Raw genomic sequence first — 25,695 nt, forward strand, 5'->3', positions numbered from 1 at the left:
CTCTGCCAAATGTAGACAACAGAACCATTTTGTAACAGAATATGTAAAATGATTGTGAAATTCATTGAAATTATTATTATTAAATTGGAGAAAAAAGGGGCTGAAAAATGATAGCTTGAATCTCTAAACAATAATAAAATTGTAAATTGAATGGATCATAGAATAAAAAATATGCTATATTGGGGGAAATAGAGATTACATGAGAGGACGAGAATCTTTTTTCAAAATAAGTATTTTTGATGGCAATAACAGCAATCGACATCGACATTGAAAATAATATAATTTTAAAAGGAGTATCCTTAGTTTTTCTCCCCCAATCAGTGCTTCTTTGTGAAAAATATAAATGAATAATAAATAAAATAAAGAAAAATAAACAAAACTAAAATAAAAAAATTAGTAATCTTACCAAAAGAAGTAAATCATCCTGACTGATTGAAAAGTCAACCGGAAGTTGATGAACACTCACCTAGAACAAGAGAAAATACATAAATTGAGTGTGATAGAACATTTAACAGATCAATAAATGCCAGCATACAATTAGAAATTTGTAAGTAAAAGCAACTCAAGACTTTTCTTCATTTCTATTTTGTTTGTCCCTTTTCATGTACTTCATATACTTTCATGCACTAATCAATAGGACCACTCCCTTGTTTTGGATGTACAATTTAAGCCATCGGTCCCAGCTGCCTAAAAAGCAGTTGTTAGGTCATGTCAGAGGCCCTGAAATTGATCAGTTGCGACCTGAACACTCTGACACCAGCCAGGCCTGAGCCAGCAAGGTCACTTGATATCATTATTTTTTTTATTGATGCACTATTAGTTCCCCGAACGAGGTACAGTACTGATAGCAAAGAATAACATAGAAACTAATCGTAGAGCATATTTATTGGGATTCTTAGGACTCCCCGAGTCAATGCCATTCTTGATGAAAATAAAATACAACAACACATCCTTCATACTAAACATGAAATCTTCATGTAGAACAAACTTGTCAGGCTACTCTAAACTCTAGTCTCTAGAGCAACATTGCAATCTGGTCTGTTTTCAGGTGAAGGACAAGTGTACTGTGTAAAGAGTGCCGTGTATTGTACAAAATTCACCAACAATATGTACATAGCAGGCGGGCAGGCATTTTATGGAAGCAAACAAGAATGCGCTCGAGAACATTTCATGGTTGCCATGGTAACGGGGCAAACACAAACAAACTGAGCACTTAGGTGGACGTCACGCTATCGCCTTTCAAAACATACCAGGTAGGGTTAGGGGGAGAGGGTGGATTTAATCACGTGGCACGTGAATACAATATATTGCAGGTTATTGTGATACAAATAATATTGTGCAAGTAGCAGTTTCACTAGTAGATTGAAATACTATCAATTGACTGTTCAAATCAATAATTGCGATTTTTCACGAGTTCAAAGGGGGTTATTTTTACGAAAATTATTTTCACTCGATTAGTGACAAACAGGTGGTTTTTATCTGTTAAAATTTATTGTCAACCATCTGGTTCTGAAGATAAGATGTTTACTTACAAGTTAAAAATCAATTAATAATCAATCCAATACTTTGGCGATTAGTCTATTTTTGAAAGGTTTGGGTCATTTTAACCCTTAGTTTCTATGGTAAGTAAATTTACTTTTAAAGATTTGATGTTTCAATGCATTGAAAGTTTTCTCAATTTAAAAATTGACAAAAAGAATTAATTATTAAAACTTCAATCATTTAAAAAATCAGCAAAATTAAAATTATTCACTATTTTCTGCATCTTCTATCAAATGTACCTATTAGTTTGCATGATTGCAAGTAATGTGAAAAAGGAGTAGAATCACTTGTAATAGTAAAGTATACCCATCGTTCAAGAACGTTCTCGATTCAGTTTTCATGCCAAGGTCTGTAATTTGACGGGTAGTGCTAGCTGCTAGCGTGAGAGCTTCCCTCTCAGATTTACTTACTGAAGTTCAAAGGTGTATTATTCTGCAGCAAACATGATACTATACAGGTCACGGCAATGCCTATTAATTATTAAGAAAAGCTGTGAGCAGGGGATTATGAATGATGGAGAATAAAAATAATTAAAGAAGGCGAAAATTCAAGTCATTCAATATGAAGCAAGGACAATAATTAATTGATCAACAAAAATCGGTTCAGGTGAAATTTGGCTGACTTACCAAACTTTTAGTTTAATCAGGGGTGCCCAGAGGAGGGAGTTTGGACGCAGACTGTGTCCTCAAAATTCATTGTGTGTGGGGGGGGAGGCTAAAACTCACAAAATCAGTCCCAAATCTTAGGGGGGTTCAAAAAAAAGGAAGCAGTGTTTGAAACGTCTACTGACGAAAGTTTTCTTGTATGTCGGGGGAGGGAGAAACTGAAGGGCCCCTGGTCTAGTTAATATCTTGAGTTTCATCAACTCATTTCTTGTAGTGTATGAGGCCTAGTTTAATCTTTGGAATCCTAACATCTTCTAAAATTGGGGGTTTGAAGATTGACAAGTACTTCAAGACAATATACAGTGAAAAATGTACAATATTTACATTTTCTAAATGTACAGTACTGTAATAGGTGTAGGAAAATGCAGCACCGTATTCACAATGGGATACGAGACAACGATTATTCATTATTATTGAAATGCACCACCAAATTGCACCATTTTGGTGAAACTTCACTTAGACAGCAGCTGTCTACTCTTTACTGCAATTTACCACAAATCGTTTCCCCTGACAAGGAGATGCATTATAAACTGTGACAGCGTGTTCTACTTGAAATTATTGAATTCGAACAATCGAAAAGATTTCACAAAGAAATTAGTTGTCGTTCAGTTCACGTTGAACGATTCTGGAGCGGACGACGACGACAAAACAATGGCTCTGATTGTCAACCAAACCAGCAGCGAGAAGCCATTGTTTGTGGTGAACCGTTTGACCGAATTCATTTTAAAAATGATAACAATAAGGAAATTGACAGGAGAAAATGATTAATTTAGGTCATTGCACGCCACATAATGTTGCATTGCGACTTGAGTAACTTATTATTTATATAGTTATATAACTATATAAACTATATAACTATATAACTATAACTACTTATTAATATATAGTTATTATTATAATAACTAAAGGAATGTCCTGCTACCATGATCAAAATTCCCGCTAGTGACGTCCACGTTATAATGGCAGTGGAGAAAGATAGGAGAAAACCGTTGACGATCCTCTGTCTTGTCAATGCCTTCTATAGACGGTAGCTGATACAGGTTTATTGATGTAATATTAACTGTTCATTCCCGTTTGAAATGATCAATTATATTTTTTTTCAAGCAAGAAATTATATTTTTCGATAATTTCATAATGAATTTTCATGATTAAGTGGAATATTTTGTTGATTAATTATTAATTCTACATTGTTGAAGGAGGATCTGGCAACAGAGCAAAGCGAGAAAGAGATAGCGCTATCCGCTTTGTTGAATGATAGACAAGGATAGCAATACCATTGCTAATCAAACACTGGCATTATAACGTGGACCTCACTATAGGTAATGCCTGTATCAGGTGTATAAGGTGTAGCTGTTCCAATACAAACTGCTGGAAAGATAATAATAGAATATTCATAATTATTGGACTTTCTAAGTCCTCTCTCTACCACTCAAACTCGAATAATGATCAATACGAAGACTGAGAAAGTAGGAGAAAGAAGAATATGAGAAAGAGGAAGAGTAGAGAATAAAGTAGAAGAGTGCAAATGGAATAAGAGAAGCTGCAAGGGGAAGAAGAGTAGATACAGACAGAAGAGAACATGATAAATAAATAATGATGAATCACAATGAATAACGAGATCTCCTCAGTCTTGGGAGGCGTAACAGTTATTTTTTCCAACAAGTGAAAGTAAGGCGCTGCTGTCTTTGTTTTGCTAAAACAATCTGTCAAGAATTGGTGTTAGCGGCACTCTTCCTTCAATAGCCCCCGATTCACTAGAAACTGTCACCATTCCTCATAAATGACATCAATGCTTCCAATTCGACTGATACTGACAGTATAAATTGAATCCATCAACAGCGGCACTCTTCCTTCTGTACTTTGAACTGTCAGCATCCCTCAAGAACAACATCAATGCTACCCCATTCAACCAATGCTGACAGATTGCAGTGGATCTGAGTCTGACAACAAAGCAACAATGCAGCTAGCAAGTGGAACAGAGCAGCGCAACGCTAATTGCCGACAACATTATTAATGTCCCGAAAATCATTGTCATCTTCATCGCCAAGACTGGTCTATCAGCTTCCAACAGGAACTTTGTACATTAAAAAACAATGTTGTCAACAAATTGATGGTTGTAGAATCGGATTGCACAATTGAGAAGTTTTATTCCTGTTTCTTCAACAATTTTGTGAATCATTTGCTGTTGTCGAGAAGAATTGCACAATAGTTGAATTAGGTTTTTTGTTTCTATTCAATTCAGTAGTTGAGAGATTCTTAGAGTGTTCAAATACTTGATTTCGAATGTACCATTCTGCTTCTTTGAAACTAGTAGACGAATGAGGACCTCCAACGGAAAAAGGATAAATACTAGAAAAGGTGGGAGGTTCAAAGAGAATAAATGGTGGAGGAAAAAATTGAAGACGAGGATTTATACAACTCAAGTTATGAAAAACAATATGAAAACATGAAGAACCCCTTTATTAAAACATTTCAAACAACTAGTTTCGGCGTTTGGCCATTTTCAAGTTTAAATGCATATAGTCAATCAACTCAAGTTATATATTCAGAATACATTGAATATGCTCTCAGAATTTACTCCACCTTTCCCCATAATAAGAGTCTACAACTGCCACACTTTTCTGGACATCTAATCTTTCCAAATGGTTTACGAATAACTATAATATTACGAAACAATTCCAGCTTGTCAGCACAATCCGAATCAAAAACCCTATAAAATTGGAGAGTTAGTAAAACGGCAGTTTTGTAATATATACCAATTAAGTTTGGTGACTGGAGCACTGACATAGTTTTCAAGCCTAGACTAGAACAGGTGAGAGAGGATTGAACAGAAGTTGAGAGAGAGAGAGATGGTGAAGACACTAGGAGAGAGACAGGAAGAGAGAAAGAGAATAAATAAGAGACAGGTGGGAGAAATATTAAACAGAGGTTGAGAGAGAGATGGAGAAGACACTAAGAGAGAGAGAGAGAGAGACTGAAAGAGAGAAAGAGAAAAAATAAGAGACCAGTGGGAAAAATATTAAACAGGTTGAGAGAATAAAAGCAACAGAGGAAGAGAGTGACAAAGAAACAAAGTAAGAGGCAGGTAAGAGAATATAAGAGATGATTGAGAGTGAGAGAGAGAACAACAGTGAGAAAAGGGACAATAATTGATAAGCGCCTGAAAAGTAGGCCTTGGCGCGAAAGAAAATGAAACCAGGAAGCATTTGTTCATTAATTGCGGGATGAAACTGCGCCGACAGTTCAACAGACTCTCTGCAGACGCATAAAGACTCAAACCTCAAGTAGAAGAGTGTCTTGTTATGAAACATTGTCATCCTCTGCTGTCCGTCCTGATGTCACAGTTAGATGACCTAATTTCCTCTTCAACTCTTCAGTTCCTAATCATTAATTACCTGAATACCACAACCAACTGATAATGAGTGCCAACGAATTTACGTTGCTAATAGCATGCTTTTCAGTTAAATAGCAGGATAAACCTAGTAATTTGTAATCTGTGAAATTTAGCAGAAATCTAACTGGAGTTATCTCTGTAATAGTGTCAAGATATAACGAGTGTTAACTGTCAGGTGTAGAACCTAACAAATGGAATCGTAGAACGTCAATCATGTTTTCTTTTATTCATTCACCATAGAGATCATAACTCATAATTTGGTTATTTCATAAAAGAATCTCTTCCTACTTCTTTCGGTTCATATGATTGTTATTGATTGGGAAATTGGTTGAATGATTTTGTTCAGATAAGAATCTTTATAAGATCTTTTAGAATTTCATGGGAATAACTCAAGTGAAAATTGAATCAAGTGCATAACTTGACACACGAACAAATTAACTGCAAATTAACTCAATAGCAAAAATAACTCAAGTGAAAATTGAATCAAGTACAAAACTTGACACACGAACAAATTAACTGCAAATTAACTCAAGTGAAAATTTGAACAGGTACTGCAGCAAATTATAGAACATAATAATAATTATGTTTCCAAATTTTTCGTTTTTGTCCTATTTTTACTCAATTCAGATGGAGATTCAAGTTTCCTTCAGGCCGGGTTTTCTTCGATGAAAAAGATCTGCATTCAATAGATAGATTCATATAAAACACTTTAATTGGTTTCTCCTTTTCAAGATGACCAATATAACATAAAATGAACAACAATGGAGGGTTAAGATTAATATCGAGAACAATAATGAAAAACTGGACAAAAATATCCCAATGAGAATGTAAATCACTGACAAAATATCTTTCCACACCATCAAGCATCAATTTTCACAAAAACACCATTTGCATCACATGGCAGCAAACACTCAAAATAATGGAAATTTGTTGTGGCAACGCACTGCATGTGGTAAACATTCTGATCAAGGGTGGGGAAGGGAGGATCACTAGAAAATACTTCCGGGTCAGGGATGAGTCCCCGCTTCCTATAATCCCTATTTTCCACTCTCCTCACTTCCTACACATCTTATACTCCACCCTCCAATCCTCCATCATCCACTTTATTCACATCTCTATCCCCTTATCCTTCATATCCACACATATCTGTTCCCCCTTCATCTCCTATATCCACATACCAATCCCCCTTCAACCCTTACATTTCTATCTCTCATCCTATGTGAACCTCTCAGTTCAACATCATCCCCTAATCCCCTATATTCAAACCCTCATCACATATTTTATTGCTCACCGATCCCTCTCCACCCCACCCGTCCTGTCAATCAGACACCCAGTGAAGCCCATCAGATTCAAAATGGCGTCACAGCGATAATAATTCAACATGGATCGTCAAAGTGAGGTGACGACTTGGCGACGCCGAAAAGGGGGAAGAGAGAAACCGAGTGAGAGGGAGTGAACGTGGATAAACAGAGAGAGAGAGAGATTGAGAAAGAGGAAACACACCATTCTGGACAAACATGAGAGCAGAGAAGAGAAGTAGTAGAAGAAAAAGTAGGATTGGGGAAAAATATGGAGAAATAGGGACAGATTAGAGAATATGAAATAGTATGAGAGGAAACAGAGACAAAGAAAAGGGAAGAGTAAGAAAATAGAAGGGAGTATGAGAGGGAACAGAGAGAAAGAGGAGGAGACAAAAAGGATGGAAAGTGAAGTAAGGAGTCAAAGAAGTGAGAACAAAGAGACGACATATTGTATGAAGAAAAGAGGAAAATATGTGAAAATGAAAGGGGAAAACCAATTGAGATACAATACAGAAGCAAAACGACAAAAAAGAGGCGTTCTAAAACAAATAAGAGAAGGAAAATATATTGAAATACAGAGAATATGAAAGAGGATTTTGAAATGGGGGAGAAAAAGAAAACAAGGAGAGTAAGGAGAATTGAGGAGTATACTGATAGGGGTGAGAAAAATGTAGAAGTAAAAGGTGACAGATAGATGGAATAAGACAAGAAGAAAATGGAGAGCATGTAATAGAAAACGTACAAGTCTAAGTAAGTTGGTGGTGGAAGAATGAAACACAAAATAACTGCTAAGGATGAGACAAGAAGTAAAGCAGTAGAGCAATAAGAAAACGAAGTAAAAGAAGAAGAAGAAGAAGAAGAAGAAGAAGAAGAAGAAGAAGAAGAAAGCAAGGAACATAAAAAGAAAGCCTACATGAAGTGGATAAAGCTAATCCAATGAAGAAGGAAAATCATCCCCAACCCTTCCCTATTAAGCTTGTAATATGCTTGCTTCCCTAGCTATATGACACACATTACCCATCCGGTTACTTGGATCCCCCAAGCATTCCCCCACTAGTCACCCATCAATAATTCCGTTCGGCGACAAGCTTTTATCAGCTAGTCACATCGACGCCTAGGCGCCGCCATTAGAGGGAACCATAAACCATGTGATTGCTCCACAACACGCGCACAAGTGGCGTACATAGCACGACATTCAAAAAAACAAAGAAATTGGATGATTTATATAGTGGGGTTGAGGATCAAGTACAGATAAAAAAACACGAGGCATTTGTTGGTTGATAGTAGTTCGAAAATGAGGTTTCGATCTTCTGTTTCATTATTCATGAATGTTTGAAAATCGAGCAACAGGAAACGAGATATTAACAATTTGTAATAGTATCACAAGAGCGCTTTCAACATGTTGAACAGACAGAGAAAAATAGATAGAAAGATAGGGCAAAATGTTGGTCTATGCCCCGGTTGCAGAAAAGCCTATTGAATTTTAATTTTGATTGAATGCCACGAGAGCCAATCTGAGAAGGCTTTTCCGAAAAGAAGTTTCCTCTTATTGGCTCTCGTGGCAATCATGATTAAAATTCAAAAGGCTTTTATGCAACGGTAGATGCTACTTGAGGCTCACTATACCCAAAAATATAGCTGAATCAAAAAACAATAAACAGTAATATAAAATGAAAAATAAAAAAGTAGATGGATGTCAGACTGGTTAAGTGGTAAAGATCATTGTGAAATTACAATATTCTCAAATTTAACAACATGTAAACTGCACAGTAAACTTTTCTCATCAACCCTGTATATCCAATACCTGCATCCTGGCAGATGCAATATTGTATGCTACTTCATTCTTATTCATATACCAATTATTCTATTGTACAGTAATATGGATTGATAGATTTGATGTAAATTTCAACTCAAAAAAAAAAAACTTTTACTCAAGAAATTCTTACATTTCTGTATTTTTGATTGCTAATACAAATTCCAATTCTCGAATATAGAGATAGGCCTAATGCTAATGCTATCTTGAGAAGGCCCCTCAAAACTCATCAAGCAAATGCCAAACATTTTCTTGGTCTATTCAGCTTTCAACATGTGGAGCAGAGAGACAGAGACCGATTGATTGGCCAAGATAAAGATAGACAAAGACAGGTAGCTATGGGGTTATCGATCACTAGGTCGAGACCCTACTAACCTTTTGAGACCATTAATCTCCATCAGGCGTTCCTGAGCCGAACGATTGAATCCAGCTTCGTTCGATGGAAAGGATATTGCACACTTGCTGCAAAGCTGTATTTCTTGGCCCAACTTGATTAAAAGGAGGCGAATCAATAGGGGAAAGGGTTGATGCATGAGGACATCTGTTGATGTTTCCACGATAGACGAGAATGTATTGAAGGCATATCAATAAATGGGCTCATCAATTAGGGGCATGTCGAACATGTGTTCAGTTCAACCTATGAATCATGAATCAACCATGGATCAGTTCAACCTATTCATGTGATATAGGGAGAAAATGTATGTATCTTATATCCTTATGTTTGAGGAAATTGAATTTGAGGCTCGTCAATGATTAGGTTCATGAAATGGAAATTTACCAACTAGAACAAATAAGGCTTGAACAGTTTGATGCATGAGTTCAACTGTAGTATTAAGTAGGTGTTTCAACAATACAAGACGAATATATTGAAGGATCATAAAATTACAGTGTTCTTTTACATCCAGACTAATTTCTTGTTTCTAAACAGTTTAATACTTTCATTCAATCCATAATCCGTCATAAATTTTGTAACTTATATTCTTTTTTCATTTCATGTATTGAAGCTGATATTGCAATATAATCAGAGAGATTGATTGATTGAGTACTTTTTTTATGTAGATTACAATATATACTGGCTTTTACACTTATATACAAAAGCTTACAATACAGCAAAATTATAGATGAATTTACATAATAAAGGCTAAGAAAATGATTTTTAACTGCATATGATATGAAAATAGCTATAGATAATATTGTTATGCATCTACATAAATTGGTGGAGCTTTGGACATATCAATGTCCAATCTTTGGAAAAAATATTCAAAATATCCTTTAGAGAGAGAGCATAGAATGTAATTTGCTCTGGATATAATGAATGAAACTATTATTATTAATCTCTAGAAAAATCAAGATAATAAGTAGAAATTAATTGACTTTGTTGAGTTTATTAAAGATCGATGGTGCAACAACCAGAACAAGTCTTGTAATTTTAATAGAGAAATGTTTCGGCCAGAATATAGTTTTATATTAAAAATTGTATTTCTAATGAACCTTTTTTGTTCCAATGCAGGAAACTTACTAATAATAATAAGAACACATTATTTCTAATATTAGAAAATTTAAAACCTTAATATACTAAAATATTATTCAATATATTTAAACAAAGCGGTATTATATGAATATCAAAATCTCATTTTGTACAAATTCACTTTCTCAATGAAATATCTATTCAAATGCTCCGGATATTACAACCCTAATAGCTACTGACACCAGCTTGTAAGTCTAAAATTAATTCAACAATTGAAATCATACACGAAATTCCGGCTATGAAGATGGTAATCTTGAAAATCACGCGTGTCAACAACTACAACAGCAACAACATGAAAACGCACAACAAAATGAGGACGGAAGTTCGATCTCACTCGTTACCATGGCAACGGTGTACGAAGGCCCAGCTTTGAGAGAAGAAGAGACTGGTGGAGAGGTGGAGAGAAAAATAAAGAGAGAAAATACAAGAGAGGTAGAGAAGATAATTGAAGAGTCGGAGAGGAAAAAGGAAGATTGGAGGATAGACAGGAAGAGAGAGTAATAGAGAAAAAAAACTAAAAGAAAGAAAGAGAAAAGGGAAGGGTGAGAGATAGAGAGAGCGAAAGAGTGTGTCACGTATACTGATATGATTACAGGTGCTGTCATCTGGACATAGGGAGAGACAGGTGGCGCAATCCTTCATTACACTAAACATGTAGACACGCTATGCCAGCTATGCTACTATACTACAGAGAGATTCACATTCAACTGTCAGCTTTAGCTCAATGTGAAGCATTCAAGTCATTCATACAGGATGCTGACTGTTCAAACTGATTCTCGCTTCATGGGTGTTGCTTCCCACTTGTCAGCTTTAGCTCAATGTAGACCATTCACGTCATTCATAAGAAATGCTGACACTTTAAACTGATTCTACTTCATGGGTGATGATTCCCACTTGTCTAGTCACTTGTATTAGTGACAGGCTGACTAGTCACTGCTAATATTCTGTCCCGTGTTCATCCTGTGGAGGAAATGCATGTATGCGTCCGACACTGCAATTTCCTCTCAGCTGATCGAAAAGCTCACACAATATGAAAGTATCAGTGATTTCATGATTGCAGGCTATTTATAAAAAATCAATCAAGGTTAGAGTTTTGTGTTAGCATTCAAATAGGATGAAGTGGATTGAGTTCACAAACTCCAGATTTATAGAATGATGGCTGAATTGTCCTTTTTGAATGATAGAAAACATGGGTTAGCGCTTTGAGTCAGCATTTAAATAGGATGAAGTGGTTGCTGGAGTTCAGAAACTTAGATTTATAGAATGGTGATAGGTGTATGGCTGAATTGTCCTTTTTGAATCATAGAGAGAAAAATTGTGTTGTAATGTCTTGAGATGAAATCCTGTGCACATATGACTACTGATTGACCTATTGACTAACTAACATGACCATCATTAACCAACCATCTTTCTCAAACTTCCACCATCCTTGGAGATGTTTTCTCATCCTTGGAGCTGAACATTTCCCAAACGATCATCAAGACACATGTCTTACAAATCGATCCATCTCATCCCGGTTGCAGTAAATTGTACAACCTTCTGGGCGTATTTACGAGCCGAAAGTATGGGCCAATAGAGGATGCACTAACAAGTGCCTTTACATCTTGTAACGCAACACACGCTAGACCCAACACGCGAACCTACAAGAAGACACTGAGGGGAGTGAAGAAGAATGTCTGCAATAGAAAATAGTTACAGCTTAGTCTAGAGACAAGAGTCTAGCTAATTACAAATTCTAGACAAATACCAAGTCGTAAACTTGCATGAAAACTTACTTTGCAAACTTACACCTAGAGTGAGACTCTCCATCTTTCTTTCTCTATAGACTAGAGATTAACTAGAGAAATGTTATAGACTACAGACTTGATTGATTGATTTGCTGCCTCTATTTAAAACCTAGGAGGGTGAAGTTAGGGCGCAGCCGGCCCACTTACACTTAACCCTCCATACAACTCCAAGTCACAACTAAAACAAAACATCATAAAACAATAGATAATGAATTATTAGAGAAAACAAAATATCAACACAACAAAAAAAGGAAAAACTCTTTCAACACTGACTAGGGTCTAGTTGACTTCTATAAACACACACACACACGTACTATTGGAGTGCAGAAATCTCTAGAACAGAGACTACACATAGAGGCAAGAAATCAGTCAAGAGACCAGTTTGAAACATTGGTTTATTTTAGACTTGATAGAAATCATAGTTCAGCTGATGACATATTCTACAGTCGCGCAACTGCGCCAACACTTACACCACAGATTAAATAGGTATATACTTAATATATTTAATAGTATTTACTTGCTTTATGCTTACACGCGAAGATATAAAGAGTAAAGAGCATTCTCTCCTAACCAGAGAATACCTAGAATGATACCAGAGAAAAAAATGGCAATACAGCCTAGAGACCAAACCTGGAGGCGAAATATAGTTAGCTCCACGTTATAATGGCAGTGGAGAAAGATGAGAGAACGATTCTCTGATTTGCAAATGCCTTCTATAGAAGATAGCTGATTCCGGTCTATCTGATGTAATATTAACTGTACATTACCGTTTGAAACAATAATTATATTTTATTCGCCAAGGAAAGATATTTTTTAATGATTGAATAATAAATTTCATAATTGAGATTGAATATCTTGTTAATTAGTCATATTTATACACTGTCGGAAAACGATCTGGCTACATTGCGGAGCAAGACAAGGATAGCACTATATGCTGTTTCGAATGGACAAGGATTGCAACACCATTTCTAATCAAATACCGCTATTAGCCTATAACGTGGACCTCACTATAGTTTAGAATTACCTAGAGAGAATAGTTTAGTTTAGGAACGTGCAAGAAATGTCTGACCACGCAAACCTATATGACATCACCGACACCTAGAGTGAATGAATCTCTCTAGACATGGAGAACAAGCCGTAAGGACGAGAATAAACCATGAGACAGGAAAAGGAAGATGCTATAATTACCGTACGTGTCCAAATTATCGTATGCGAGATTCGGAACAGCTTCTGGCTTTGGCTGGATATTGCAATCGACGATTATTAAAAACGCATCTCAGGGTCACTTAAAGTATGCATTCACGACAGGAAGGGGCCTAATGATCCGTACAGCCCAGCATATTAATAACGCAACTGGATTCAGATTAACAGGAGAAAAATTGCAATTTGGCCGGATGTGGGGAAGATGAATCATGACGAAGGATTTCAATAATATACTGCAATAAAAAAGTCGAACAAAGCTATTATGAAATAATATTGTATGTATTGTATGAATATATAAAAAAAATGAAATTCTTGGAGAAGACAAAACAGGATATTATTTTAATAATAAATTGGAAATGAGGAAGATTTTATAACTATACTGCGAAGAACACCATTGGTTCATAATATAATGGCTGCCAGTTAATGTCATGAAATAGTCAATGAAGCTCTGTGATTGGCTAATCACTGGAATCTGTCAAATCCATTTTCAATAGTGGGAGGTACGGATAAAATAGTGGGAGTGAGAAAGAAATAGGATCATAAATTGAAAAATTTGAAATTATGTATTTTTCAAAACACATTCAATAAAATAAACACAAGCTAATGAAGATGAAAATGTTGAATTGATAGGTCGTATAAGCTATAAACATTCTGTGAACTCTGACAATGAAGATACAAGAAAACAATAAAGATAGTACAATATTTAAACTGAGTAAAATCTTTCAGCCCGATTGAGTCACTGAAAATAAAAATTTAGCTTCGACATGAAAGTTATTTCATAATGAGAATGAATTATTATTCTATCAAAAAGCAATCGAAGAATCAAATAGAAGTATGCCAAAGACCTACTCTACAATATTTGAAATACTACAATGGGATTTTACAATTGTATAATAGGTACAATTCAATGAAGATTACTTACAATTCAATGATTCTCAACTTTTTGCATCCTGTTTTATTATCGTTATATATTATCATATGTTTGTATCCTGTTTCTTCCCTTCAACAAATGTAATTATTCCACCGATTTTCCTGAATCTTCCTCAATCTATCCTCCTGAATACAACAAACACATTTCTATCTCTTCTGCCAAACTCTTCTTCCGTCACCAATCACAACCTCTATGTCATTTCTATCTCTTTCTCATTTCACCTAAAAAGCTGACAAAGCAACAACACTTGTTGCGAACAGACAGTGACAGACAGCAGCAATAATTCTTCAAGAGCAATTCATCTTCCTCTGACAAATGATGTCACCCAGTTGTTGTTGAGAAAATCAAATGACGATTTCCTGGTGACCTGAAAAGATTTTTCAGGATTTTCCGACAAGATATTTCTTATCAACTACAGCTCAAGTCCAAATTGAGGTCATAGGGCTGAGAGGGAGATGGGATGGGAATGAGACAAATGAATAAAGTATGATAGATTCCCAAGCTTTTCAAGATAGTAAATGAATATAGAGACGTGTAATAGATTCACAAAATTTTCAAGGTAATTAATAAATCTACAGAGTTTGAAAATGACCAAAATAATTTCCCAATGACACAATCATAACAAAAATGTGGATTATAATGTTCGAAATCAATTATCTTTTCACTAGTTGAATGTGAAATATATCCTATACTATTAAACGAGCAATTTCTGTTTATATATTTACATCTTTGTTTATACAGGGTGATTCACGAGGATATGCGGTAACTTTGAGAGCTCATTCAATATGTAAAAATAATGAAAAAAACTTATATAAACATAGGTCCGGAAATGTTCCGTTAGCGAGTTATACAGGGTTAAAGATTTCGCCTGGATTTCAGTTCCGCTGAGTAAATGAAGACTCCCTGAAATTCTGGGAAGTTAAATTTAGGGGCAAATGCCATTGTTTCTTATGGTTTTTTACCTGAAAAATTGATTAGAACAGGTCCCAGAACTGTAAGATGAGTAGTTTTTGAGTAATCCAGTGTAAAATGCAAAAACATTGAGTAAAAAAACACAATTTTTACATTTGGCCAGCAATCGCTTTGTTATTTTACCAATAAACTGATCAAATTTCAGAACAAAACTTGTAGAAAATTTAATTCTAAACAAAACGGTATGATTAAAGTATACAGAAAGTGAACAGATAATCGATTAAAGGAAGTTTTATTGAAAACAGAACAACACACGTTTTTCATTTGGCCGACAATAACTCTGTTGATTTCTTATTAAAGATCTGTAAAAAGTTAATGATTTTTACTTAAATTTAACACCTTAATTTTTTTACTAAAATTTCAAAATAAAATAATATTAAAACACAGTTTTAAAATAAAGAAATAACATAAACAACAAACATAAATAATAAAAAAAATACACATGTTGAGCGGATAATTTGTTTTTCATAAGTTGGCACTACAATAACAGCTGATCAACAATGATGTGATTTGAAATGTAGAATTTTAATTCCTTGAGAGGTAACAACTGAGTTTTAGTCCACGTGTGTATTGTTCTGTTCGTCGTATTGAATTTTAGTCCGTGTTAGCATTGTTTTGTCCATAGTAATTATTAAATTGTTGGAGTAGTAATGCCATACTTATTTTCAACTGAAGAATACGCCGATATGGTGTTTATTTACGGTGTATGTGAAGGCAATGCTACAATCGCTGTGGAAGAATACAGACAACGTTACCCTTATCGTAGAATTCCAAATGCTAGAACCATTATTTCTACATTTCGTACGTTACGGGAAACAGGATCACTTCCAAGCGTAAAGATCCAGTCTGACCGCCCTCGCCAACATGATGTTAATGTAGAAGAAAACATTATTGCTGCTGTTGAACGTAGTCCAGGTATTAGTACAAGACGTATTTCAAAGCGGTTTAGGGTTTCGCAAAGTAAAGTTTGGAGAACACTTAATAAGAACAACCTTTATCCCTACCATAAACAAAAAGTACAGCATTTACAACCAGGAGACAATGAACATCGCTTGGAGTACTGCAATTGGTTAGTCAATCATCGTCAACTCTTCAAGTACATTTTATTTACCGATGAGTCACAGTTCACTCGTGATGGTATCAACAATTTACGAAACCAACATTCATGGGCAGAAGAGAACCCTCATGCAACAATTGAACGTAACTTTCAATACCGTTTTAACATTAATGTATGGTGTGGTGTTATTGATGATAAGCTAATTGGACCGTTTATTTTTCTAGAGCGCTTAACAGGTCAGGCGTACTTACAGTTTCTTCAAGAAGAATTACCGACATTGCTGGAAGATGTTCCTCTTGCAACGCGACGCAAGATGTAATTCCAGCATGATGGCGCACCGCCACATTTTTCAAATGATGTTTCCACCTATCTAAATCATCAGTTCCCAAATAAATGGATCGGTCGTGGTGGTCCTATACACTGGCCACCAAGGTCACCAGATCATACGCCATTGGACTTCTGCATATGGGGATGGATGAAAGATCATGTTTACGAGGTCAAAGTAAATTCCCGTGAGGCGTTACTTGATCGAATTAATGAAACCTTTGTGCAGTTAAAGGAGAGCCCCGTAGAACTACGAAAAGCAACAAGAGCAATATTCTTAAACGAGCAGAAAGATGCATTGAAGTTAATGGCAACATTTTTGAGCATTTACTGTAATTTTATTGCATAACTTTACATTACAGTTTTCAATAAAACTTCCTTTAATCGATTATCTGTTCACTTTCTGTATACTTTAATCATACCGTTTTGTTTAGAATTAAATTTTCTACAAGTTTTGTTCTGAAATTTGATCAGTTTATTGGTAGAATAACAAAGCGATTGCTGGCCAAATGTAAAAATTGTGTTTTTTTACTCAATGTTTTTGCATTTTACACTGGATTACTCAAAAACTACTCATCTTACAGTTCTGGGACCTGTTCTAATCAATTTTTCAGGTAAAAAACCATAAGAAACAATGGCATTTGCCCCTAAATTTAACTTCCCAGAATTTCAGGGAGTCTTCATTTACTCAGCGGAACTGAAATCCAGGCGAAATCTTTAACCCTGTATAACTCGCTAACGGAACATTTCCGGACCTATTTTTATATAAGTTTTTTTCATTATTTTTACATATTGAATGAGCTCTCAAAGTTACCGCATATCCTCGTGAATCACCCTGTATGTCTGTATGTCACCGGATCTCGAAAACGGCTCTAACGATTCTCACGAAATTTGGAACATAGTGGGTTTATGATATAAAAATTCTATTGCACTGGGTCTCATCCCTGGGAAAACCCACCGAAGGACATAAAAAGTATAATTCATCCTATAAAAACAGCTAAGACTTTCGTCGTCTGTGGATAATGGAAGTGATTGAGCGAGTGCGTCTGTGGAAAATCAAAATATCTCATCCCCGAAATTCATAAGCTGACTTATAGCCAGCTGTAAAATATAAACACGACCTAAAATATGAAGAAACCTTAAAGGATTGTAAGGTAAAATTATTCATAATTAATAAAAAATGATAATCATATTCAAAATGAAAACATATTTAGGTGAAGTTTCCAAATTTATCAAAAAAGTTAAATTTCCTTTTAATCCTTCAACCCTAAAACTTATTTCATCAGACCATAAAAAAAAATGAATTGGGGTTTTTAGACTTTGCATGCTTAGTATTTTGTTAATAAATTGATGAGACACAGTGTCAGCAATGACCATTTCCAGTGTGCATAGTGTTTGAATAACAGTCATTTTTTGCTTAGTAGAATTGAAAGTAATTCACGAGTGAGAGCTTCATAATAGTGTTGTGAATGTTGGGCTGCATGTTTACTCTAAAAAGTCCAAAATAGTAACTTGCTGTTACTAGTGTAAACATGTGTGTTAAACATGGTACTGTGTTAAGCATGGTGTGTTAAACATTAGTGTAAACATGGTACTAAACATAGTATATCATTCTAAATATAAACTATAAATATATTATTATTTCCTCTTTTGTTATAAATAATTGTCTATGCTTTTTAACTCCAGAGCGAAGCTCGGTTCCTCGATATTGGGAATTTTCGAGTACTACTCACTACTTACACTGATCACCTGCAATAATATCCGATGTGTACAACATAACGATAACGAGAACTGGGAATAAAATCAACAACCAAAGCAATCAACATATTCTAACAACTATTACCTCGCAGCACACTCGTTATTCTAACAATCACAACATGCTCCTTATTTTGTAACCTGTAACATGTACCGGTGGTGGTCATTACAATATTGTATAATACACTTTCGCCATGACAACGCTTGTTAGGCAAATAGTAGCCTGTTAATATGACAACAGTCTAGGCCTAGAAAAAAGTAGATCAACTACTAACAATAAAAGCATACGGTTACATGAACATGGGGCATAGAAAAGTAGTCCTAATAGAATATTATTCAGCTTGTTTATGAAACCCGTAATAAGCATGTAAACCTATGGTTATATCCTTCCAAGGTAATAAGCTAATGAAAGGTGAAAGTCAAGTGGGAATTATTATTGCTGATTACCCAAAAACCTATTCATATTTTTCAGTAGTTGACTGATCTTACATAATCAACTGTAGTGTAGAACTGTTAATCCAGATAATGGAGATCAATTAGTATGGTTGTAATGGATGAATGGAGTTCCCAGAGTAACAATGAACTCTCAGAAGATATGAACATAAACACAATACGATTTGTACAGTGGAGCACTGAAATACGGCAAATGAAGAAAATTCTTCAGGACTGAAAATCTATGGATAACACCACAGTATTATTATTATTAGCGTATGGCTTTGAATGGTGGGGAGACCCAAGGGTAGTTCCACCTCGCCGTATAGAGTCCTAAGTTCCCTAATGGGAAACCGGACATTAAGGTTATATAGTGAGCACAATAATTTAAATTTACACTCGTCACTTCGAAATAGAGTTCATTTTGATGTTAAAAAAGTCCAAACATATACAAAACCGAAAAAACACAAAACCACTAAGCCAAATTTAGAAAATATTAAATTTAGTACAGTAATAAACTACGTAAGAAACTATGCGGCCCCTAAGCTGTAATGGTAGAAAAGGAAAAGAAAAAAAAAGTGAACTATGCTGTTTTTATTTTGCTAAATATAGTTATACTATGACTGGCTGGTATTTTAGGTGGTGAATATTGCTTAATTTTTATGATCAGATAGAGAATATCATTCAAACAAAAACTACGTTCAAATTGGACGTACATGAAGGTATCATTCATAGAATATAATCGAAGACTCAACGACTTTGACATCCTAAATTATTAATAAATCATGCCAGCAATATCGGGGGCTATAAACCACCTCCTCAAATAATATTGTTGGATTTAAGTATTTTTTCAAGAAGTATTAATACATGAAAGTTAACTTTGAAAACAAGAAACAAATTTCATTTGAGAAAGATAATATTTGATTTGAGTAGATTCTAAAACAGTACAGAATCAGTGATAAGCTTCAAGCTTCATCATCAATTTCCGAATTCCTACTCATCTAAAACAGATTACAGTAATGCAAGAAATTTAACACAGTTTGGTGGCTCCTAACATTCAACATTCCTAACTCAAAAATAATAAACAATTGGAATTGGAAAACACTGAAGACCCAGTTTTCGAATGTAAACAGATTTTCTCTCACTTTCAACACCTTGAAGTTGAAACTCTCAGATCTGTTGCAGCAAGGCATCATCGCTCTCTTTCTCTTTTTCACACATCCTCTCATCCACTTCTTGTCACCCCATCCTTCTTACTTATCCTTTTCTACAACATCTATTTTCAATCTATCTTTCTTCCACTACACACATTCTCTCTTCTTCATTTCTCCACCACAGCTCTCTTTTTCTCTCTTGAATCCTCTCATCCATCTCTCCCATTTCCTAATCGCTATTCTCTCTTTTCAAAATCTTCTTCATCAACTCATCCTTCTCTCTAACAACTCTTTTCCAATCTCTCTTTATTCATCTCTCGACTCTACTAGTTCTCTCTCCTTTATTCCTCATCAAATCCCTCTCTATATGTCCTCCTTGATGCCTCTCCATCATCTCTTCTCTTCCACCCTCCTACCCCTCTCCTTCTTCCTCTTTTTCTCTCCTTTTCCCCTCTCTTTTGGCGGCACTAGTAAGCATGTGTCGGGTCTATTTTGGGCGATCACTGACAGAATTTACACAGAGTACAGCCCAACTCTATAATAGGGAACATGTTGGAGATGAATAGCTGCTGGCTAACGCTCCCCCCACCCCTTCAGAGGTTAACCCCTCTGCCCAACGGAGGTTAACCCCTCCCCATACCACCAACAAACGCCACATTTGCTCTTCCATCGTTCAACTTTGATGTATCTAAAGCTATTACATTTTTTTCAACATAACATTTGTGATAGATGTCAATGAAATTATTCATTACTGTTTTTTCAACTGATTGAAGGTTAATGTATTGTGAATAATGACGTTTTGATACCCAATTATTTCAATTTGTGAAAGAAGATAAACGCAAATATTAGATTTTCTTGTTTCATAGACAAATTCTATTGGATTTCCAATGATTTTCACCGTGATTAGAAACAAAACCTTAATCAACCTTGACTGAAGAATTGAAGACAAATTATTATTTTTAGAGATGCTTGAAACTTTTACTGTTTGGTAATAATTCAATTTATTAGGCTAACTACTGTACATCCAAGTCACTGTATTGACTTAACTATTGTTCAATAATATAACACTTAACATAATTTGAGAAATTATTGGAATAAATTGATAAATATGAAGAAAATCTATCGTAAATCAAAATTAAGTTTCAATTTCAAATTCCTTGAATTCCTATTACTCCCATATTCTGTTTTGACTCCTACTATCAATGACCGTCTAAAGCCTACATAACATCCACTATCTCTCCCATCAAAAATATAACAATAATTTATTGTCATTTCACTCTCGCAACACCGAATTATATTCAGCCAACAGAACACAAAAGCCGTGTTAAATAATCCGTCACCAGCTTCAAACAAACACTAATAAAAATCTCACTTCCTAGCTTTTGTGCTGGAAGTTGAAATGGTTGGCTAATCACAACATGACACTAAACTATAGATATACCATGCATTGCACTAAGTTAGAATTACAGCACAGAAGATAGATATACAATACATTGCAAATAGAAATTACAGCAGAAACAATACAGAACAAGACTAAAGAGCACTACAAACTTGGAACGGTACTTCAATACCAGTGAATAAAAGCTAAACCCCTCAATTATTCTATTTAAGAATGAATTAGCTTGATTATAACCTTCTTTGGTTTTGAAGTTATATGGATATTATATTGTGAATTCATTTACTATTTGACTTATTTTAAACTGGTATTTACTTGTTTTTTCAAAAATATTATTTTTATGACGTAAGAGTAAAGTTGAACTGACAAATTTTAAATAAAATATTGTTTTTTTTTTGTCATGAGGAATAAAAAACTTTTTAAATTTTAAATTGATTATACCAGGAAATAGTATTTTTCCAGCGAAATAAGTTTTAATATTCAATCAGTTATATAGTTGAAGAAGAATTGCATTCTTGGTTCCTTCTTGTAATTCGATATTTTTACACCTGTATACAGCGAGTTACATTTTATATTGGATAATAATTTATTGAAAAGTGAGTTAAATAGAGTAAGTAAAAAGTAAATAGAGCATACAACAGTATATTGAATAGACTAAGAAAATGAAGTTTAACATATGGATATAAGAAAACCAAAAGAGTAGGGTAGCCAAGGTAAGAATATAGACACCTGATGCTGGTCACAATGGAGAATGTACAATTATTCTACTATTCTAGACATACGAAACTGACATAATTAAAATAATTAACGCCTAATTAATGCGTCCGAAACATGTTTTGGTCAGGCTGAAAAGTTACGCACCAAAGTCTCTAGGAAAACAATAATATTGTGGCACGCGATGGACTTATTATTGGGGACCTGTACACCATTTTACTTCACTATACTTACACAGACTGGAGTAACTAAAAATATAGTAATATTCACCACAGTAAACAAAACTATAGTGATATTATAGAATCTTAAAGTACTGCTACTATATACTAGCAGAAGGTACAAAGAAATAAGGACCCCAATTATTTCTTACAAGCAGGTGTTCGTAATTCTTGAACTGAGAATTCCCTCCTTATTGCCAACAACTTTCATTTTCTGTGGCATTCAGAATAGTTAACAAAACATGACAGGTACAGTCAATTAGTTTTATGTAATGAATGCTGGAAGATTCTGTAAGTAAAATGTCAAAGGCATAAAAGGTTTATGGTAAAAGATCTGAAAGACTGTACAGAAGTTAGCCAAAGAATTCAATTGTGGATAATGTTTTTGTTATATTTTTCATTTTTTTATAGTTACGACTTGACAGTTTTGAAGTAAAGTCTATATCAGTTTTGTATATTTAGTCTGTATTATTTTTAATTGAATGATTGATCTATAAATTTATAGGCTTCATAGAAAATCAGGATAAACTGAATTGAATGAGAGGGGGTTTTCCAAAGAAAGAAATTGAAGTTTACGAGAAGAATACATACACAATGAGATGAAAGCCATAATAAATTATCAAGATGAGATATAGCTTTTGAATGGAGCATCGTGTTCTTATTTGATAACCATAACAAAACATATTGGGTAAAGAGAACTGAGAGGGTTTCTGGAAGAAATATAAGAAGGCACAGACAACATATATTCCAGTTCTCCTGAAGAGATTATTAAAGGGAGTTTTAAATTACGTTCAGTTTTGACCCCTCGCTGATCGAATTTCATTTTGAATGACTAAAGAACGCCCAATCAGGTTTCACTTTGGATTGAAAGCAACCTGATGTGTGAAACTCAACACCTAGTATAGGGTAGAAGACTACCTGACAACTCTTAATTTCATAAGAATATATTAATCCAGAATGAAAAAAAATGAAGATATTAGGCTTCATACTTGTAATTCTTTATGAAAAATATCTACAGCTTGATTTTCCCCAGAATAGAATAGAATTTAATGACGTTTTATTAGAATGTTGGATTTTGAATTTATGAGTGAAGATGCATTTTCATTGTTCAGAAGGAAATCCTAGTTTTGAAATCCTAATAATAGCTTTGAAGTAAACCAAGATTACTTCCAAATTCCAATCTAAACTATTTAGGAACTGATGACAAGACATCACAGATAAAATTATTCAGAAAATACTGTAAGCAACCATCGAGAAATCAAATGAACGAAATACTATGACAAAAAGGGAAAAATCAAATTATTGATCGAAAAGAATACAGAGAAATAGAAAAGAAAGAACATATATAATATACTTGCTGTAATGGCTCAAAATATCTGCAAATATCAGCTATGCATCTCCTTGGACTCACCTGTACAATAAAAAATACAAAATCAGTAAAAGAAGAGCAACATCACAATGAAATATCAACAAGGTAGTAATAACAACAGCTGAACAATAACAGTAGATAGCTGAACAATATAGTGAATTTATAAGTCATTTAAGAACATGATAATGATTTAGTGGTATTGATTACTTTTGAATTATTATTGATAAACATTCTGAGATAATCAAAAGCAAATTTGTCAATATATTTTAAATGTTCCTCAATTTGTTTCATGTACTGATTTTGGAAAACCCACGATTTTTATTGTTGGTATCAGAAACAAATAATACAATTTTCTTCAAATTAACAATATTTTTACTCTATGGTATTCATCAATAAACGTAACATACAGTATCTCTTCTCATTTAATCATCAAACATTGAACCTTGAATGAGCTTCATTTGAAGTGACCATCAATCAAGCACAATCCCAATCGAGGGTAAAGTGACAAATAATGAGAACGCAATAAAAATGTCCTCGCATCTAATTCAGTGATACAAATTGCAATTTGCACATTGAAATCAGCGACAAACGAGCCTCAATCAGTGACACAGTCTCTCAGTGACAAGAGAAAAGAGAAGAGAAGAGAAGAGAGATAGAAGATGAGTGGAACAGCCTTCATTAAGGTCACACCAACACCAACTCACTACACGCCGTATAAACTTGATTATGTACCTCTCTTCATCAGATCAGTGACATCGGTCAGTTAGTCAGTGACTGCTCAACTCTAATGCAAATCTAATCGCTGATTTGTCAGTGAAGTTTGTACAAGAAAGTGTGTTTGTTTTTGTGAAATAGAGAAAAGAGAAGATAATGTTGAAGAAGGTAAGAGAGGAGGTGAGGGAGATACAAAAAGTGAGTTGCTTAGAAAAAGAAAGGAGGAGTTAGAGAGATTATCATGCGATAAAACTGAGAATAAAATTATAAATCTTCTAATTATGATGATAATATGTATGTTCATTCTGTTCTTGTTCATATTATGTTGATTATGTTGTAAGGTTTATAAATATAAATTGAAGAAGTTTTGGGCAATAGCCTGTTTTTTCTTTTCCGACTATTGTTATTGTTTGTTCTACCTAATAAATAAATGAAATCTTGATAGAAGTATAAATGGGAAATAGAGGAATGAGAACTGTAGTAGAGAAGAAGGAGGAAGAGAAGAAAGATAAAAAACAGGAAAGAAAACTCAGTGACAAATAAAAGAAGAGGGAGGGGAAACATAGAAGATGGAAAAAAAAGGAAATGGAAAGATAAGAACATCAATTCGAAGAGCTGGAAGATGAAGGAGAAGAACACTGAGAGGGGGAGCGAGACCTAATCTTTGATACGAATGACATAAATTGCATGATTATAGCACTCAAGTTGACCTAAAATCGTCAGGTTTTCAAAGTCCCCCTTCATCACAAGAACAGCAATTTGGAATATTACACAAATGTGTGCCCTGAATCCCGGCTAATGATGTGATTCCATCAAATCTATGTCAATCGTACGAGCGCTGAGCGCCTACTATAATCCTCATTTACAGTTAAAACTTGCCTACAGCCGAGGCACTTGTTCTGATAGACAAGTGCCATGAAGCAAGACACAGCATTATTATTTTAATAAATATTCTAATGTCTAATCCTATATCATATCCTTAATTCTATATAATATATCGTATCAAACATACTTCAAGAGAAAGGAATATACTGAATATCTGTAGATTACTAACGTTTAATCAATCCTACTTTACAAAAATATTTTCACAAATAAAAGTCAGAAGAATATTATTCTGTTTTTTGTTAGATGTCACAGTAAAACTTATCAGCTAACTATTAGGCATGACAATAATAATGAGAATAGATATTTGTGTCTTACCAACAGTAGTTTGGAATTGAAGGAATGTATCTTTTATCAACCTCAATATTGATAATAAGCCTGCACTTTCAATGCAATTGAACTAACTGCTTCTTATCAACAGTTTGACCGCTAAAAATGTTAAATAAAAGCCTCAGCACTCAGCAGTGATAGAATACTATAAATTGCCGTTATTTCAAGATAATAAATGTTTATTGTTATTTGTTGAGATAAGAATTGTTGACGC

At 34.5% G+C, this 25,695-nt stretch overlaps 1 protein-coding gene across 7 annotated transcripts in view; it reads right to left on the reverse strand.

Moving 5' to 3' along the window:
- LOC111061728 (protein phosphatase Slingshot) overlaps positions 1-25,695 on the reverse strand; it is a 221,968-nt gene that overhangs the window by 117,915 nt on the left and 78,358 nt on the right. The window contains exons 2-3 of one of the 7 annotated variants that reach the window (XM_039437054.1): positions 23,541-23,597; positions 407-466 (exon numbers count right to left, since the gene is read on the reverse strand). The exons of 3 other annotated variants lie outside the window; for them this stretch is intronic. In XM_039437054.1, coding sequence (XP_039292988.1) covers positions 407-466; positions 23,541-23,597 — 117 coding nt within the window. Of the gene's footprint in view, positions 1-406; positions 467-23,540; positions 23,598-25,695 lie in introns of those variants that run through there. 3 more of the 7 variants (XM_039437055.1, XM_039437056.1, XM_039437062.1) reach the window with 3 other exon arrangements.

Source organism: Nilaparvata lugens, chromosome 10 (assembly GCF_014356525.2).
Source record: "Nilaparvata lugens isolate BPH chromosome 10, ASM1435652v1, whole genome shotgun sequence".
Lineage (NCBI taxonomy): Eukaryota > Metazoa > Arthropoda > Insecta > Hemiptera > Delphacidae > Nilaparvata > Nilaparvata lugens.